Here is an 18,483-nt window from a genome sequence, read left to right as displayed (position 1 = left end):
AAGGGGCATATTACAAATTCTTGGAGAACTTTCTAGAGCATTGTATTGCATTGGTCTCTCTGCCATTGTGAGAGATGTATATCTTTCTTCAGTAACTTAAATAATACATAAAATAATAATGGAAAATCTAACATACAGCATAACTTGATAAATGTCAAGGGGTGTGTTTATTGTGAAACTCTCGTTCTGTCTAATTAGCAGTAACAGTGGGTAGATGTGTCCTAGATCATAGTGAGTTAACATGATTGAAGTTCATTACCAGTTTATGTCACAGTACTTTATTAGTGTTCCTAGTTAGGAATCTTCTATGTGTTCACTTAGGAACATTTATTTTATCACATGATTTCTCTTTCCTATGGGTACTTATCATTTTTATTCAGCAAGAGGATGGGTAAAGAGTGGAGTATGATGTGTAAGAAACCTTTTTTGAGCTGATCCTGGAAGCAAAGCATTCTGTGTGCTTACATTCCATTGACTAAAATTCAATCAGATTTCATTAACAGCTAGCCAGTCTTTACCCAAACTTCCATAGCTGAAATGGAGAGAGATTTTTGTATAGTCTGATTCTATTCCTTGCCTTTACTTCTGATATGAACCTGGGAAATGTCATTTGGATCATTTACAGGATTTAAATATGGATTGGAAAATTTAGAATATTGATGAGTCAGGAATATTGTGGAACAACAGGTAAAGCCAACACTTGCAATGCCAGCATCTGATATCAAGTATCATGCAAGTCCCGGCATTTCTGATTCTCATCTTGCTCTCTGCGATTGTGTCTGAGAAGACAGCAGATAATGGCTTAAGTTCTTGGATCCCTGTCACCCGTGTTCTTTCCCCTCAATAGAGTTCCTGGCTCCTTCCTGAACCAGCCCTGGTTGTTGGGAACGTTTAGGGAGTAATCCTTTTGAATGGAAGACCCTCTCTGTCAGTTGGAATTTCAGTTCTATCAAACAATTAAATTTATAAATTATTGATAAGTTATATAGCCGTGTAACAGAACCATAGTGGTGGGAAAATAATATTGAATAATCATGGAATGCCCCTTAGTTCAGCCATGAAGAAAGTGAAACCTGTTGGTCAAAGTGACTTTGATATGTAAATCTTGACTAAGTAGTCTTCATTTAATGTATAAGAAACTTGTAAGTGGAAGGTATGTGGGAAATCCTCAGAAATTTCATAGAAACATGGTTTATGAAAAAAACATGCAGATTTAAAAAGTTTCTTGCACCGAACATGTTATCTTGCAGCATTTATTCATTCGAGAGACAGAAAGAATGTGCACCCCTTTGTTGGTTCCCTCTCCAGATGCCCGCTGGGAGTAGGGAAGTCAGAGCGTGAGTCTGGAACTCAACCCGCCCCTCCATATCTAGCTTCCCTCTTGCCCCTGTGGATTGACATTGGCAAGAAGCTGGAACCAGAAATGGTGCCCAGTTCTTCCAATGTTGGGTATGTACCTGCTCGAATACCTGTTCCTCAGCTTGCAATCTGATTCTATTTTTCTATGAATGTTTCACATTTTCCTTACATAAAAGACTTGCACACAACTAAACATTATAAGTTTGCTGACTTAATGAAATTTTATTTTAATGAAAACTCTACTTGTGAACTGCATAAAAGATAATAAAGCCAAATGTATGATAATGATTGATATAAAGATTTGTAAAGAGTTCATACTACTGAATAGTAGAAAAACAATTAAAAATGAGTGATGGATTTGAATAAATGTTCCTCTACAGGTAACATAAAAGCAAACAACAGATAAATGAAGAGATATTCAATATCACTAATCATCAAGGAAATGCAAGTTGAAAGCCTGAGGTTTCACAGTAAAGCTGTTGAGAAGGCTGTTACTAAAAAGACCAGAAATAACAAATATTATTGAGGCTGTAATGGGAAGAGATACCCTTTTACACTATTAATGGGACTGCAAGCTGTCAAAACCATTATTGAAGTCAGGAAAATGCTTTAAAAGTTAAAAATAGAATTGATAGAGATATCTGCACTCCGACGTTCGTTGCAGCAGTATTCACAATAGCCAAGGCATGCAAACAGAGTAAATAGTCATGGATAGATGAATGAATAAATAAAGTGAGATCTGTGTGTGTGTGTATTCTATGGCATACATACACATGCAGTGAAGTATTAGTAAACCAAAAAAGGGGGGAGGGTTACCCTGCCATTTACTACAACATGGTTAATTTAGAAATATGCTAAGTGAAATTACCAAATACCAAAAGAAAAATATTGCATGTATGACCCAACCCATGTACTTTTTTAAAAAATCCAATAAACAGAGAGAGAGCAGAAGACCATAGCTTCAAGGGTCAGGGAGATGTGTGGAAGTAAATGTGAGGTTATAGGTCAAAGGACACAAATGAGCAGATATGTAGGAAAACAAATCTAAAGATTTAATATACAGTATGAGTAGTGTAGGTTATTGTATTATTTTTTTATTGAAAAAGCAGGTTTACAGGGAGAAGGAGAGATAGAGGCAATTACCCTCTGTTAACTCCCCAAATGGCTGCAAAAGCCAGAGCTGAGCCACTGTGAAGCCAGGAGTTTCTTGCAGGTCTACTGTGTGGGTGCAGGGTCCCAAGTCTTTGGGCCATTCTCTGCTGCTTTCCCCGGACATATGCCAGGAGGTGGATTGGAAGTGGAGCAGCCAATACACGAACCAGCACCCATATGGGATCCCGGTGTGTGCAAGGCGAGGATTTTGCTACTGAACCAATGAACCAGGCCCAAGTTATTGTATAATTGACATTTTTGTTAAATCAGTTAAATTTAGTTGATCTGGTAACGCAAAAATAATTATTTAGGTGAGACAGAGAATGCATTGATATGACTTACTAAGCTATTTGTAATACACAGAATACGTTAAATTTTTACAGTAAATTTTGTTGTAAAACCAAAGCAAAGCAGAATATTAACTTTTTGTTGTTGTTGTTGTTTCTACCTACACAGGTGATTAAAGTATACAGTGAAGATGAAACTAGCAGGGCCCTTGAAGTTCCCAACGACATAACAGCCAGAGATGTTTGCCAGTTGTTGATCCTAAGGAATCATTGTGTTGATGACCACAGCTGGACACTTTTTGAGCACCTGCCTCACATAGGTGTAGGTAAGGACACAGCATCGTGGTTTCATGTCATTGTCATTCCATCTCATATAATATTAATCGTTGGACAAAAAATACCTCCCCTGATGAATACAGCTGGAAGGGAATTATGCGTAATTATTTTCTTGACTTTTAAAATTTCTCCTTGTTAGTTGAGACATGAAGGGGCACAAATGCAAGCAAGAATAGAAATATTGTGTATTTCCCACCTCTTTTCATGTCATTCCCTGATACATGATAATTTGGGAACTAAAACATTGAGCTCGGGCCCGGCGGCGTGGCCTAGCGGCTTAAGTCCTCGCCTTGAACCCGCCGGGATCCCATATGGGCGCCGGTTCTAATCTCGGCAGCTCCACTTCCCATCCAGCTCCCTGCTTGTGGCCTGGGAAAGCAGTCGAGGACAGCCTAAAGCTTTGGGACCCTGCACCCGCGTGGGAGACCTGGAGGAAGAGGTTCCTGGTTCCTGGCTTCGGATTGGCGCGTACCGGCCCTTTGCAGCTCACTTGGGGAGTGAATCATCGGACGGAAGATCTTCCTCTCTGTCTCTCCTCCTCTCTGTATATCTGACTTTGTAATAAAAATAAATAAATCTTTAAAAAAAACCCACAGAGCTCAAATGGATATATAAATTTCCTAGCACTTTTCCTAGACTTTTTCTAGCACAATGAAAATAGAGTATTTACTAAAATAAGCAGTTTTTTTTTAAACCTAAGACTACCTTGGGGATTGATTGAAGCACAAGTATCCAAAATGGTGATTCTCTTTTATGGGAGAGTGCACCCTATACTTTTTCTTGAAGAAATATATATAAATGTAGAGTTTAAATATATATATATATATACACATATATATATATATAAACAATATATAAAAACATGTACACACACATATATATTAACCTTTTAAAAAGTTGTAATTGAAATGCACCTCTGTTTTGTGAACTGTGCAGCAGTTTTCAGAGATTTTTTAATGCTGTAAAGAATTCATCCCTCCACTAGAATGAGGCAGAATTCTGCATCAAATTTTATTCTTTGCTTTCCTTCTTTTACAGATATTAGTGATAGAAAACATTCTCACAGAGAAGTAGATAAAAAAGAAGGTGGTTTCTATGGCAATGCCATCTAATCCTTTGAATTCTGTGTTAGTCTTCTTTGGTTACTGTTACAAACTACCATGTACTTCGTGGCTTAACCAAGAAGTTGGTTCTCTTGTAACCCTGGAGGCCAGAAGTCGGCCATCATCATTGCTGTGTTGAAATGCAGGCATGCATGGGGATAGGATTTTCCTGAAGGATTCAGGGGAGACTTCATTCCTTGCCTTCGCCAGTTTCTGGTGGCTGCCAGCATTTCTTGGCATGGGGCTGTGCTGCTCAGATCTCTGCCTCTCTGGTCTGTGGAGCTTCCTTCCTTAAGAAAACAGTAACACTCGGGGATCAACTAAATAATCCAAAACAATTTTGTTTCCAGTTCTTAATCAGATATGTAAAGACTCTCCACTTTTTTGTTTGTTTTTGTTTTGGGCACCATAGAATTCAGATTTCAGAAATTAAAATGTGGTTGACTTTTAGGGATTGCTATTCAGCCTGCCACAAATTCCTTTGTACTATATGCTTAAAATTTTAGTAATAAGTCATTAAATTCACTTTAATCTATCAGTAGCAATTCAGTTAGTTTCTTCAACTTGTTTCAAAAAATTGCAAAATGATTTCATGCCCAGCCATTGTTTTCTCACATAGCTGCCAATACAGACTTAGAAAATTGTTCCTTTGTTTGATGCATTTGAGGGTTTACGTCCCAGAGCAATGTGCAAGAGCAAGGTTTGGTTTAGATAAGAAGTTTCCTTTTTTCCCATGAAGTGGAGTAAAAAAACATGATGTTGGCAGAAGGAGTGTTTTCTTATGAGGATTCATTTTGAAAAGATCCTGGAAAGTGGTTTTGCTTAACACTGCCTGCATTCCCTGGGCCTTTAGAAAGTGTGGTATGCTTCTAATTTGATGACTGCTGTCCTAGAACTTGTCAGAGCCTCAGGGAGAGGAAGGGAAAGCCTGTGGAAACAAAGCTGGAATCCTTCCCCTATCTCCACAGGGATGCTGAACCTGAGCAGCTCCCCAGCGGACAGCTGCTGAGCAAAGTGGTGCCGGCTGATGGTGACAGGCAAGCACACAGAGTAGCCTGATGCTTGAGTTCTGAAGGTGTGCCATGCTGGCCTGTGTGACGTCCCGAACCATCCTCCCGGGGCAGGCTAAGTTCTACATGCGCTTGAGATTAATTTAATGTCTGCTCATGATCCTTAATTGCTCAGATGTCTGAGAAAATTATTCATTTACTTATGGTAGCAGAAATATAGCTGCTTATTGATAAAGTAACAGCATTTTATACCCCCAATATTTGGGGGGAGGTGGGGGGCTTAAATATTTTGGTTGTTGTTATAGTCACTATGATATACCTGTGAGAAACACTTTTGAACTTTAAGAATAAAAACTTGCCCTATAAATCCAGCAATGTTTGTCAGTGAGAATGTGTCATTCACATTAAAGAATGGAACGGACAAGACTTTTGAAATGAAAATTTAAAATGAAACACTGAGGATTAGTTTGAGAAATATAATTAAACCTAGGCAACAAATAGTCATTCAAGTGCAATTCTCTATTGGAGATTTCTCTGCTCACCTGCCTAAGACTTTTCTACTCTTCAATTGTTAATATATGGCTTGTTAAAGTTATAAAACTGTTTTGATAACCCTAACACGCACAAAATTATGTAAAATCTTACTTGAATACTATTAGCTTCTAAGTTTAAAAAACAATATTCCAAAAAAGTGCGTTTCTCCATCACTATATTTTGTGGAAACAGCTGAAACAAAATCAAATGTTTGAGAATATTGTCCCAAGTCATAATTAACCATGCATTCGACTGAAGCTTAGGAGGTTAAGTCTTAGCTTCACAGCTTTCCCATGTTCATTTTCTTCTTCTCTTACATTTGGATCATGTTTGTAAATAGAAAGTTATAGACAGAGTGCACTCCAGTTCTGACAGTGTTAGGTTAAACAGGTTACAGTGCTTCCATATGATACTATCACAAAATAGCCACCATTGAAGTGCTGTGGCTCAGCATCATACAAACAGACGTATCCTTGACAAATTTTGCATTGTTTGTTAATAATATTCATTGTATATCTTCAGTATCAGTGCTGTGAGGTATCTTTTTCCATTTGTGTCTTAAATGAATGAAAAGTACTAGTACTTTTTGCCTTTTAAATATGATATGTGGTTGCAGGTACCCTGTGTCTGTAGAAGGGACCACTGTCACCGACCTCCCTGAGTTCAGCAGATGCCAATAACCAAGGGGACCAGACACTCAGCTCTATGCATTGTTTAGGAGACATTCCTAATCTCCTTGACCACAATTATACATTTTCAGTGAATAGAATTCTTAAAGGAAAGGCGGTAGTATATAGTAATTAAAAGAAAAACAGTGTTTATAGGGTCAGACATGTGACACAGCAGTTGAGACATCTCTTGAAAACCTACATCCTGTATTGGAGTGCCCAGTTTGAGTTCCCACTCTACTTCACGTGTAGCTTCCATGCTAATCCCCATCTCAAGAGGCAGCAAGTGACAGCTCAAGTTCTGGGATTTTTGTCTATTTGGAAGGGGAAGATTAAATTCAGGCTCCTGACTTTGGCCTGAGTCAGCTCTTGGCTGCTGTGGGCATTTGGACAAATAGTGGGTAGAAGATCTTTGTCTCTTTTTGTCTTTCTGCATTTCAAATGAAAAAAAAAAGTATTCCTGGACTCAGAGCAGGCATTTAATCTATCAGCTGAGATGCCAGCATCCCACTTTGGAGTGCCACAGATGTAGCTCCTGGCTCTAGCCTCTTGCCAGTGCAGACCTGGGAAGGCGGCAGTAATGGCTCAGATACTAGGCTTCCTTCCTCGAGCGTGGGAGATCTGTCTGACATGCTGGTAACTGGCTCCAGCCTTACGCAGCCACAGCTGACTGTTTTTGGCATTTGGCAGTGAATCAGGATCCTGCTTTTTTTCTCCTCTCAAATATATTTTTTTTAAAGTAAAGTACATTATAGTGACTCTCAAAGAATTTTCTATGAATTTCAAATGCTTCTTGTACAAAATTTGTCTTGTAAAAATATTTATTTTATTTCATTGGAACACAGAGAAGGAGGAAAACACACACACACACAGAGGGAGGGAGAGAGGGAGAGAGAGAGAGAAAGAGAAATAGAGATCTTTCATTTTCTGGTTCACTCAACAAATGACTGATGCGGCCTAGCCAGGCCAGGAAGGGTTGAATCAAGCTGAAGCAAGGAGCCTGGAGCTCCATCTGAACCTCCCACATGGGTGGCAAATGCCCAACTACTTGACTGTCTTCCACTGTTGTCCCAGATTAATTAGCAGGGAACTTAATAGAAGGTGGTGCTACTGGGACCCAAACTGTATTTATCTGGGATGCCAGATGTTTAGCCATCTGAAGCACAATGACAGTCCCCCAAATTGCTGTTAATTCCATTTCTATAAAATTTTCAATACCCTCATATTTATTTCGACCAAGTAAAAGGATCATCTAGAAATAACATGCTCTTAAACTTGCACACAGCAAATGTCATGTTATACACCTTTCAATATAGTTAATATTTCATATCCTATTCCCAGAAATATGAACATATGCTACTAAGAATTTTAACAGAGTAAGTCATTCCAAGCAACTAATACACTGATTTTGTTAACCACCTTTGAACATTTTGACTTGGGATAACATGATTCTGGTGTACAGACTATTTAATAATTGCTGGATACGATATGTCAGCATCTCGACAAATACTGCTCATTCTCTGGCACTGTAACAATCCAAGTTTTGTAACTTGTGTGCCTTCTTTCACAGCCACTGGGTGTCACTGTAGCTCCCCAGATGGAATCCTCTGTTATTAGGGTCAAAGAAAAAGGAAAGTTGGGGCAGAGAACTTCAGCGTGAGTCCCCTGGAACTTTGAGATCTATGTTTGTCTTGCTCCCATTTTGATTGCTAATTGAAAGCATGGTATGAGGCAGTGGCAATTAACACAGTACCTCCAGCACATACCTATAGACTGCTTGGGAAGAGGAATTAATTGCATTTTAGTTTCATTGTTAGGGACAGCAGAGATTTCCGTTGTGAGTATCCTTCTGGAGTGACTTTAATAAGCAAAATGAATGACTGGAGGCTTTTAATGAAACTGTTTTCATGTATGCTGCTATATCCACAAGTTCTCTTTAAAAGCAGAGCAACGTACGTGTCAGCGTGGGACCCATTTACTGCCTTCTGCTTTGAAACGGTTTCTTTCTGTCTTCCTTTTTTTTAAGCCAGTGAGACACACATGTTTTTCCTTTTTTCTGGAGGTGATCTGTAATGGTAACTTCTGTGCTGTTTATAACCACGCAGTCTTCAGAGTAGTGACAACCCTCATTGACAGCTGAAATAATTGTGATGTTTTGGGGACATGTAGCACTGTGCTTACTTCTTTCCAGGAACCCCTGTGCCAGGATCCTGGTGGCATAGCCACTGGAAATGGATACTGTTTAGTCAGCAGTTTGAGAAGTACCCATAACTACTTTTATCTATTTATTCAACTGACTTTTCCGCCCATCTATTCTCATATCCTCCACGGTCTGAATTCAGATCCCATCATCTCTCTCCTTTAGAATTAGTTAGCAATGCAAGGGGTCCTCTTGCCTCCAACCATTGCGAGGTTATTCTGAGTGCAGACCTGGTTTTCCTTGCAGGTTCATGATCCTGTGTGGAGCTTGTAACACCCTGTGGCTTGCTTACCCCTCAAATTAGCTTGCTGATTTCACTCCTCTTAGCGTCTCTGCTCTTAGTTTCTACATCAGGCAGCTGTCCACAGATTATTCCATACACCTCAGTTAAGATTTTCAAGAATCCATTTCCTGTCCTTTTTTTGCCTTGCTAACTACAGTGCATTTTTTCAAGGCTTAGTTATTGAAGGTTTTTTTTAAAAAAGATTTATTTGTTTTTATTGGAAAGGCAGATTTACACAGAGGAGAGGCAGAAAGATCTTCCGTTCATTGGTTCCCAACCTCAAATGACCGCAAAGGCCGGAGCTTAGTTGGTCTGAAGCTGAGCTGATAAGAAACTAGGAGCTGAGGAGCTGCTTCCAGGTCTCCCTTGCGGGTGCAGGGTCCTATGATTTGGGGCCCTTCTGTACTGCTTTCCCAGACACAACAAGCAGGAGCTGGATGGAAGCAGCCGGAACACGAACCGGAACCCATATGGGATCCCAGTGTTTGCAAGCTGAAGATTTAACTACTGTGCCATCGTGCTGGGCCCAGTTATTGTGGTGTTAAAATAGTAGAAAGATATAATCCCTAGACATTTCTTAAAAATGCCAGTGAAAACAAAGTAAAGCTGAGACGTCTCGGCTGCCTAAGTTGAGTAACCGCTGACCAAGTACCACTGTGTGGGAAGAGTTGAGATAGAAAAGCCATTGGGGACATCTCGCATTCGTCTTTCTGCAGGTGGATTGTTTTGGAGGTATCCCATATTAATCTTTGTGCATTTTCCATGTGAGGGGAGATATGGAAATGCATCTACCGTTTCCATATGCCAGCCCTTTGGTGCAGACTATTGCTTCTGAGGCTGTTTCTTGGGATGATCAGGATACTTGCTGGTGACACCTGTTCCTGTACAGATATCCCTTGCCTGAAAGCCACAGAGAAGTGCTGGAGATACAGAAAGTGTTAGCAAGGAATTGTACCTTGCTGTGTGATGCTCCCGTGAGATATGCTGCAGGTGGTGCTGCAAAGAATTAGTTTAAACAAGCATTGAAAATAGGAATTTGTAAAGCGGGTTGAATATAGTATGGTTTAGTTACAAAAGAAAATCCTAATGTATAACAGGAGAGTGCTACAGATTATGGGTCATCAGTAGAATATTGTGTTATGCAGCTCATGATCTCCTAAGTGCTTCCTCTGAAGACTGATAGAAACAAATATATGAAATTGATGATGATACTTGCATAGTCACAATGACTAAGCAGGTATAACATTTTCTAAATTCCAGGAGCATTGCATACACATAGGCATGAGTAGACCCACATAAACAGTCATGAAAGGGATTCACAAAAAATTGGATGCTTATTCCTGTTTGAAAAGTTTAACAATAGATTATCAGTTGTAACATTTTCTCTAATGGAAACATAATATTTTAGTAATCAGAAAAAAAAAAGAAGTAAGGTCAATATTTAAAACTGTTCTAAATCATGATTTTCCTGAAGCCTTATTTTGGGTCTAAAATCTGTTTGTTTGTTTGTTTGTTTCCATAACATTATCTATGGCCTTGTTAACAGAGACTGCATTGCCAAAATCAAGCAGCAATCCCATGACAACAAGGACCCTGCTTACCAGGGTTTAAGACAAATAGGTATGTTTGTAACTAAGATGTGCTGAACTGTGAAGAAGTTTTGAAGTTATTCTTGAATGAATTATAAAGTACATAGAAGGAAAAGACTTGGAAACAAAGTAACAACTCACTTGCCATTCCCAGACAGAATTTTATTCTGAGTCTTTAAAGGATGCATTGAGTAATTTGAAAATTATGTAAGCTGCTTCTAAACTCTTCAGATACTTACCCAGCCTGCCTATAATCATCTAAATGCAAACACTGTTGTGAAAAATAAGGCTTTCTATGAAAATAAGTTGTTATTGTTGGATTAGAGCTAATACAGAGACTGGATTTGCTGAAGAATGAACTGCAAGACCTTTATCACCGTCACCCTGAAGTGTCACTATTTTCCTATTATTGCACTAGGGGAGTTGAATCTGGCAGTGGCAATTTTCTGGGGGATCCTGCTGGCATTAAGTAGTATTCTTAGGTTAAGGAACCTTTTAGAAATTGAGCCCTGTTTTATTCTTTGCTTCTGCGCTCTTTGTTTTGCTTGGTCAGAAGCTGTTCATTTTTATCTGAAAATAAGATTGACAAAATGTATGTAGTTTCTACCCAGCACAGAGTAGTACAAGGACCATTTGTCTCCTGGAGTTTCCTGTAACAAAGGCATACAAAGAATTGTTTTCTGGGTGAATTAGAGGTAAAAGCCACTTTTGTTTCTTCTCTTATCAAGTGATGAGAAGAGTAGGGACTCAGGTTTCTATTTGAGCCCCACGCTGTACTTTCAGTAGATTCAGCCAAGAAATCCAAGCAGAAGGTCACAGGTGAGCACTTTCCATTCTTGGAGGATTGAGGTTTTTAAAAAGACTTTGAAGTTAAATCAACAGTTTCAGAAGAAACTTTTCTTCTTTTTCTCTTGTTTTTTTTTTCTCTTTTAAAGAAGAAGTTCCTGAAAATTTAATAGAAAATTAAATTACAGATATTTATTGTTATTTGGTAATATTTTTTATTGCCACACGACCTTACCATTCCATTAGCAACAAAAATAAAACTTAAGCAATATGTTGTTTTGTTTTTCAAAAGCATTTGAAAGTCATTTTGAAGCTTGTTTTCTCTTTTCTCCAATTCTTGATTGTTATTTTTACTTATGTTACAGTGGCATTTGAGAATAGTAATTCATTTTCAGAAAGCTTTTTAAAACACATTTGTTCCTTTGACATGTTATTAATGCATTTAATATAGTGTTTTGGATAGATTGTATAAAGTAAAAATAAATAATGTCTTAAAAATAATGATGATGAATTTATGTGAAGGCTACCTGGGGTCATTTCCAAGATGCTAACTCAAAAATTGTGTTTCTTTTGGGCTTTGAGCATTGCAACCAAGAGCTCCTAGTTGTAGGATTGATCATGGTGTCTCTTACATGTTTAAAAATACATGTTATAAATACTTCAATAGAATTACCTAGTTGGCTAAAATTTGCTTGATTATAGAGTGAAGCTAAAGGAGAAGAGTCAAGAAAAATTTACTGGGCTGTCGGGCTTGGTGTTAGGTGTTTTGTTTTATAGGGTCTTGGTAATGGTGTTTTATGACTATGCTTGGGCAAAAATAAGAGCGTCTTCAGTGATGTTTCACCTCCTTTTTGAGCATTCTTCTTTTTCCTTTCAAGGTAATCCATCTACATATATTGTCTCTTCCTGTTGAACTTTGTCTGCTAAGCTTTATGTTTAATAAACCATCTGCATTTAAAAAATACAAATTTGTTTATAAGATGTGATTGACTTGTAATCAGTTATATACCCTTCCAAGATTGTTTGGATTGTGGTACCATTAATTCTTTAACATAATGAGCTTTTTTGGGAGATGATGTATGATAATACATCTAAATTTGAATTATGATATATAAATTTACAAAGATTAACTAGTACAATTTTTTTTAAAGACAGAATATATGATAATCAAATCTGAGCTCCATTATTAACCCAGTGCTTAAGGTAAAAAAGAAAACTGTAGCTACATTTGGTCCTCTAGACTTTTATTTGCTGCTGATATAAGATATCTGAATTTTCAGTAAAATAATGCCAGAGGTTTTTTTGAAGGAATGGAACATCTGTTGTTTACATTCTCATAAATGCTCTGTTTTTTGATAGTTTGCTTTTCTCTTACTTCTGCCTAAAAGGCAGGGAGGCAGAAAAGAGACAGATATCTTCCATCTTCTGGTTCAGTTTCCAAAAGACTGAGCTGGGCCAGGCTGAAGCCAGGAGTCTGGACCGTGTTTGGGTTTCTCTAGTTATTGGTAACATGGATCCAAGTACTTGAGCCATCATTTGTTGTTTACCAGAGTGTGCACTAGCCAGAGTCTGGATAGGAAGTAGGGCAGGTAACATCGAAGTGGGCATCGCAAGAAACAACTAAGAACTGTGTTGAATGTCCATGCCTTTATATTTTTATAAAAACATATTTCTTCTTAAAGTCATCAGAATAGTCTCTTTATGTTAATAATTTCATTATTTAAGCATTTAATATTCTAATTCTGTAAAATATTCTCTAAATGTTGTATTCCTTATTTTTCCTTCCTAGATTGATATCCTTTCATTTGCAGGTTTCAGCAGAACCCCTTACTAGATTCACTGCTTTATGACCACATATATTAGAGTGCCCTGGCTTTTCAAATACAACTTGTTTCTGCAACACTATTTATATTCTCTTTTTTGAAAAAATCCAAACTAAAACGATTTATGTTACTTTCATGAAAAAAAAATCCAAATTAAAATGATTTGTGTTACTTTCATGAAATAAGTATGATAAAATCAAAAGCTTGCCCATGATTTTCTTATATTCAAAATATGGTTTTTATTTTCAGTTAATTAGGAACCATTTATTAACACATTTTGGAATAAAAGAAATTGAGGAAACTGAAACATGAGAACTATAGGAACATGATGAAATGATGTTGGCTAATATGGAGAGAATGCGTGGGATGGGAACAGAGCCAGCAGAGGGACAGGAGATGCCCGGCAGGTGGGGGCGTTTATAAAGGCAGAATGAACATTGTGCCAGTGAGAGAGCGTCAATACAAAGCTGCCGTTCCACCTGGGCATACTGGCCTTTCTAAACTTCAGTTTCTATGTGTAAGATGAAAATATAATTTGCCTACTTGATAATATGTTAATTTCCTATGGACACAATAAGAAATTATCAGAAGCTTTGTAGCTTCAGTAGAAGAAATAGATTATTTCTTGTAGCCTAATGGCTACAAGATGTGGCTTGGATTACCTGTATCCCATACTAGAATGCCTGGCTTTGGCTCTGGGTTCTGCTTCCCATTGAAGCTTCCTGCTAATGTATATTCCATGAGGCAACAGATAATAACGGGAGTCATGACACCCCTGTGGGACTCCTGGTTTTCCTTGGCCCAGCCCCTGGTGTTGGGGGCTTTAGAGGAGTTAACCAACGGATTATGCAATAAATGGACTCTCCTTTCTCTCACACCCCTCTTCCCCCCTCCTCTAGTGTGTGTGTATGTGTGTGTGTGTGTGTGTGTCTTCATTCCAGATAAACACAGATTAATTTTTTTAAGGGAATTACCATTCTGCAATGGCAGGAGGGAAGTGAGCAAATGGAAATGCATTCTTTACTTGGTTTTAAAGTGTCTTCCTCCTTCTGGGAACTCTGGAGGAATGTGGTCCTTGTGGCTCCCAGCTTCTGGTGACTGCTAGTGTTCTTCAGCTTGTGGTTGCCCAACTTGAATTCTGGCCTCCAAGATCTCATTACTGTTTACTCTTTTGTCTGTATCAAATCTGTTTCTTCCTCACTCTTACAGGAATGCCCAAGTAGCAAAGTGTTGGAGTTGTGACTGTTGTTGAAGGACTATACTATTGTAATAAAATAGGGGAAAACAGCGGGAGGTAGGGAGGAGAAAGGGAGAGTGGAAGGAGAAGTCCCTGAGCCTGTGGAACTGTATAATGAAGAATAAAAATTAAAAAAAAAAAAGAATGCTTGTGGTTGGATTTAGGAGCCACCTGGTTAATCCAGGAAAATTTCCTTGCTTCAGCAGCCTTAATTTGGGTTCTGGCATTGTGGCGTAGTGTATAAATCCACTGAATGAGTTGCTGGCATTCCATGTGGGCTCTGGTCCGTGTCCCTGATGTTCTACTTCTGCTCCTAGGAAAAGCAGTGGAAAATAGTCCTAATGTTTGAGCCTGTGCCACCCCGTGGGAGATGTGAAGGAAGCTCCTTACTCTTACTTTGATGTTACCCACCAATGGCTGTTACAGCCATTTGTGTCCATTCTCTTAGCAATACGAATTTCAAATGAGTGAATATATTTTTTTAAAAAGTTATCTGTGAAGATTTTGTCATATAAGGTTACAATTAAAGATTTCAGAGATGGGGCTCTTGTAACCTAAGGGCTGTTATTCAGCCTATTCTGGGCATTACACAAATTTAGTAAAAGAATAAGACAGCCTTGAGATTGAGACATGCAGAGGTAACCTCAATTATTTCTGTAACTTGAATGCGTTTATTTGCTTTGAGTCTCCTGTCTTTTTCATTGCAGATATTTTAATCTCCTATTATTTGTGCTTTGGTTTGTTCTTAGTTGAGTTAACTAATCATTTCAGTTTCTATCTGTGAGTTTCATATAGGCATACTATCCCAAGGTGAGAATTTAGACCTACAGTCAGACCCTCAACATCCTGTTGGGAAATGTAAGTCAAAAGAGAGGTTTTTATTTAACTCTTGCCAAACTTTTTTTTTCAATGTTTTGAAAACTCCTGCCACTCTTAATGTTTTTGCTATGAAGCCTCTGAACTATGTCATCTCTGCACTCAACCTCACATCCCCCAGTTAATTTAAATAGCTTACCAAATGATCTTAATGAGTTCCAAACCTTAGAGCCTTTTTCTTTCTTTTTTATTGTTTTTATTGCTTTATGACAGTTTCATAGGCACTGGTCTCCCTTTCTCCTCCCCAGTTCCCCTGCCCTCCCCAGTGTTCCTTCCCTCCAGTCTTACAATAGGTGTCTTTCGTGAATTTTCACAAGTCCATCATGCTCCCACTGAGGTGTCTTCCAACAGTATAGGAAATTAACAGCCATTTCAGACACTAAGTCCATCCTTGTAACGCATGCATGGGGACATACTTCTCTCTGTTTCCACCTATGAACATATTAATTTCTGCTACACTTCCTTTATTAATCCCCTTAGGTGCAGTCCACCACAGGGAAAAAAGGGTGAACTTTCATCCCCATGAAGTTAACGAACATGTAACAAAAGTATCAGTATGATGCTGGGGTGGTGAAAAGGAGTGTTCAACATCTTCCTGTGGGAATAAATGCCAGCTTGTGTCCTGTGTGGTACTAATGAAAGCACAATAAGGACCAGATCATCACTACTTATGGGCAATAGAAGTAACAGTGACAAAAAAGACATTGATAATCTCAAGGGATTACAAACAATCGGTCTCTTATGGATGATTGATTAATGAATTATATCACACTACCTTATTATGAAAGTACAAATAACTAGGAAGTGCAATAAGGTAAAATTCACGTGTAAAATCCTTAGATTTGACATCATATTATCTTATAATTAGAGCAAACACATGATATTTGACCTTTTGGAATTGGCTCATTTCCCTAAGCATGTTGGTCTCTAGCACAGCCAATTTGGTCACAAACAATTGTATTTCATTTTTTTATAGCTGTGTAGTATTCCATAGAGTAGATGAACCACAGTTTCTTTATCCAGTTCTCTGTTAATGGACAGTTAAGTTGCTTCCATGTTTTTGTGATTATTGATTGTGCTGCAGTGAACATAGGGGTGCAGGTTGCTCTCTCATGTTTCATGTCTTTGGGATCTATTCCTAGAAGTGGAATTGCTGGGTCATATGGTAGGTGGATTTTCAGTTACTTGAGTATTCTCCATACTGACTTCTGTAGTGGTTGTACCAGCCTACACTCCCACCAGCAGTGGAGTAGGGTTCCTTTTTACTTTGCAACCTTTCCAGCAGGTGTTGTTGGTAGTTTTCTGTATGTGGGCCGTTCTTACTGGAGTTAAGTGGAACTTCAGTGCTGTTTTTATTTGAATTTCTCTTATTGCCAGGGAGCTTGAGCATTTTTTGAGCATTTTTTTTAATATGCCTGTTAGCCATTTGGATTTATTCCTTTGAAAAATGTCTGCCCATTTCTTGACTGGTTTTTTTTGTTGTTTTGGTTGTTCTGGAGTTCTTTGTACTAAAAATTAGCCCCTAGTCTTCTGTGTAGTATACAAAGATTTTTTCCCATCTTGTTGGTTGCTTATTTACTTTGTTGATCGTTTCTTTTGCTGTGCAGAAGCTTCCTAGCCCAATGTAGTCCCATTTGTTTATTTTGATTTTGGCTTCCTTTGCCAACTTTCCATTCCACATAGATTGAGATCCAGCTGAAATATGTCAGTTCATGTTTTGTTTTTTATGCAGACTTATTTTTCTTTCAACTCATGTGAAAACTCATATCTGTGCAAAGCACTGTGAGACTTTGTTCAGCCCCTAAGTCATTTCTTAACTTTTCTGACTCCTACTGGCCTCTCCTCTTTGCTTACTCAATTTTGGTCTCATTGATTTCTTTGTTGTGTTTTAAACGTACCAACCAACCTAGCTATTGCCTCAAAGGTTTTGGTCTTACTGTTCTTCTAAATACTGCTTGGCTCAGGCCCTCTTTTCATTTGGGTCTATGTTTAAACTTTACCTTTGCAATGAGGACTTCCTGAAATTTCCTCCTTTATATTGCTTTATTGTGCCCTATGTGATTTGTCAATATCTTTAACAATTTACGTTTGTGTTTATTGTCTAAGTCTTTTCATTAGAATGAAAGCTCCATGAGAGCAGGTTTGTTTTGTTTATTGTTTTGACCATTATAAAATTCATAGTCTCCAAATGATTGACCCATTGCAGTCCTTTAATTAATATTTGTTGAATGGATGAATGAATAAGTTTTCATTTTCAGAATCTGTAGAATTTTTTGTAGCGAATAGAAGACAGTAAGTTGTTTGAACAGGGTTCATGGCATTATAGGTGTCTTTAGAACTTTTGCTTTGAAAAATGTGTCCAGATTGGATTGGAAGAAGAAACTAGAGATTTGGACATTTAGCTAATTCTGAATATTGTACAGTCAAGCAATAAAATATCTGCAAAAGTTAAAACTCATAAAAGTCACAATCCTCAGAGGCTACAATATTGAATGTTGAAATCCTGAAAGCCACATTCTTATTAAAGCAGGTTGCAGAACAGAGATTTAAAGATCATTTCTGGGAGTGATTGCTGAGTTTTTAGTTGTACACAAGTAGTTGTATCATGTTAGCTGGAACAAAACTCCCAGAAACCTTGAAACACATCATTTTGAATGTATCTGTTGAGTGTTTCCTGGGTAGTTGGTAGCATTGTTGTTTGCATTTCACTGTGCTGTGCATTCATCTCTGCATTCTGGTTAATACTAGAGGGATACATTTTTTTTTGATCTTTAGAAAGTTCTAATTGGTTTCATGCGTCTTTTATAAATTTGTGAAAATGCCTGAGCACATTTACAATATTGATTTCATGGGTGAGTATTCTGTATTTACATTGAAAAATGAAACTTCCTTTATTAGGGAAAGGATATTTAAGGACTTGGGTTTTGGACAGTTGCATACATTAAGTTCATGTGTACACACATACACATGAAGTGTGGTGCTTATATGTCCTCACTTTTCATCAGTATTGTCGTAAGGCTTTGATGTTCCATCATCTGGTTTAGAAAGCTGGAGGCACATAAATACTAATAACACATTTGTACAGTTTACTTTTTGGTCAATTTCTTAATGAATATGATTCACCTGTAATTATTGTACCTGAGTTTTGTATCTGCTAAAATATTTATTTTTGTAGCTTTTGTTGGATAAAGTGGCTATGAAGTGTTATATCATGTTTTTATGGTTCTCAAATTAATCCCT

General features: G+C 37.9%; 1 protein-coding gene across 2 annotated transcripts in view; it reads left to right on the top strand.

The window, feature by feature from the left end:
• The window catches only part of GRB14 (growth factor receptor bound protein 14), a 120,063-nt gene that overhangs the window by 73,888 nt on the left and 27,692 nt on the right, over nt 1-18,483 (top strand). For both annotated transcript variants that reach the window (XM_058664568.1, XM_058664566.1), the window contains one exon: nt 2,968-3,124. In XM_058664568.1, the coding sequence (XP_058520551.1) occupies nt 2,968-3,124 (157 nt within the window). The remainder of the gene's footprint in view (nt 1-2,967; nt 3,125-18,483) is intronic.

This window comes from Ochotona princeps, chromosome 5 (assembly GCF_030435755.1).
Source record: "Ochotona princeps isolate mOchPri1 chromosome 5, mOchPri1.hap1, whole genome shotgun sequence".
In the NCBI taxonomy this organism is placed as follows: Eukaryota; Metazoa; Chordata; class Mammalia; order Lagomorpha; family Ochotonidae; genus Ochotona; species Ochotona princeps.
This window is presented reverse-complemented; position numbering and strand designations above follow the sequence as displayed.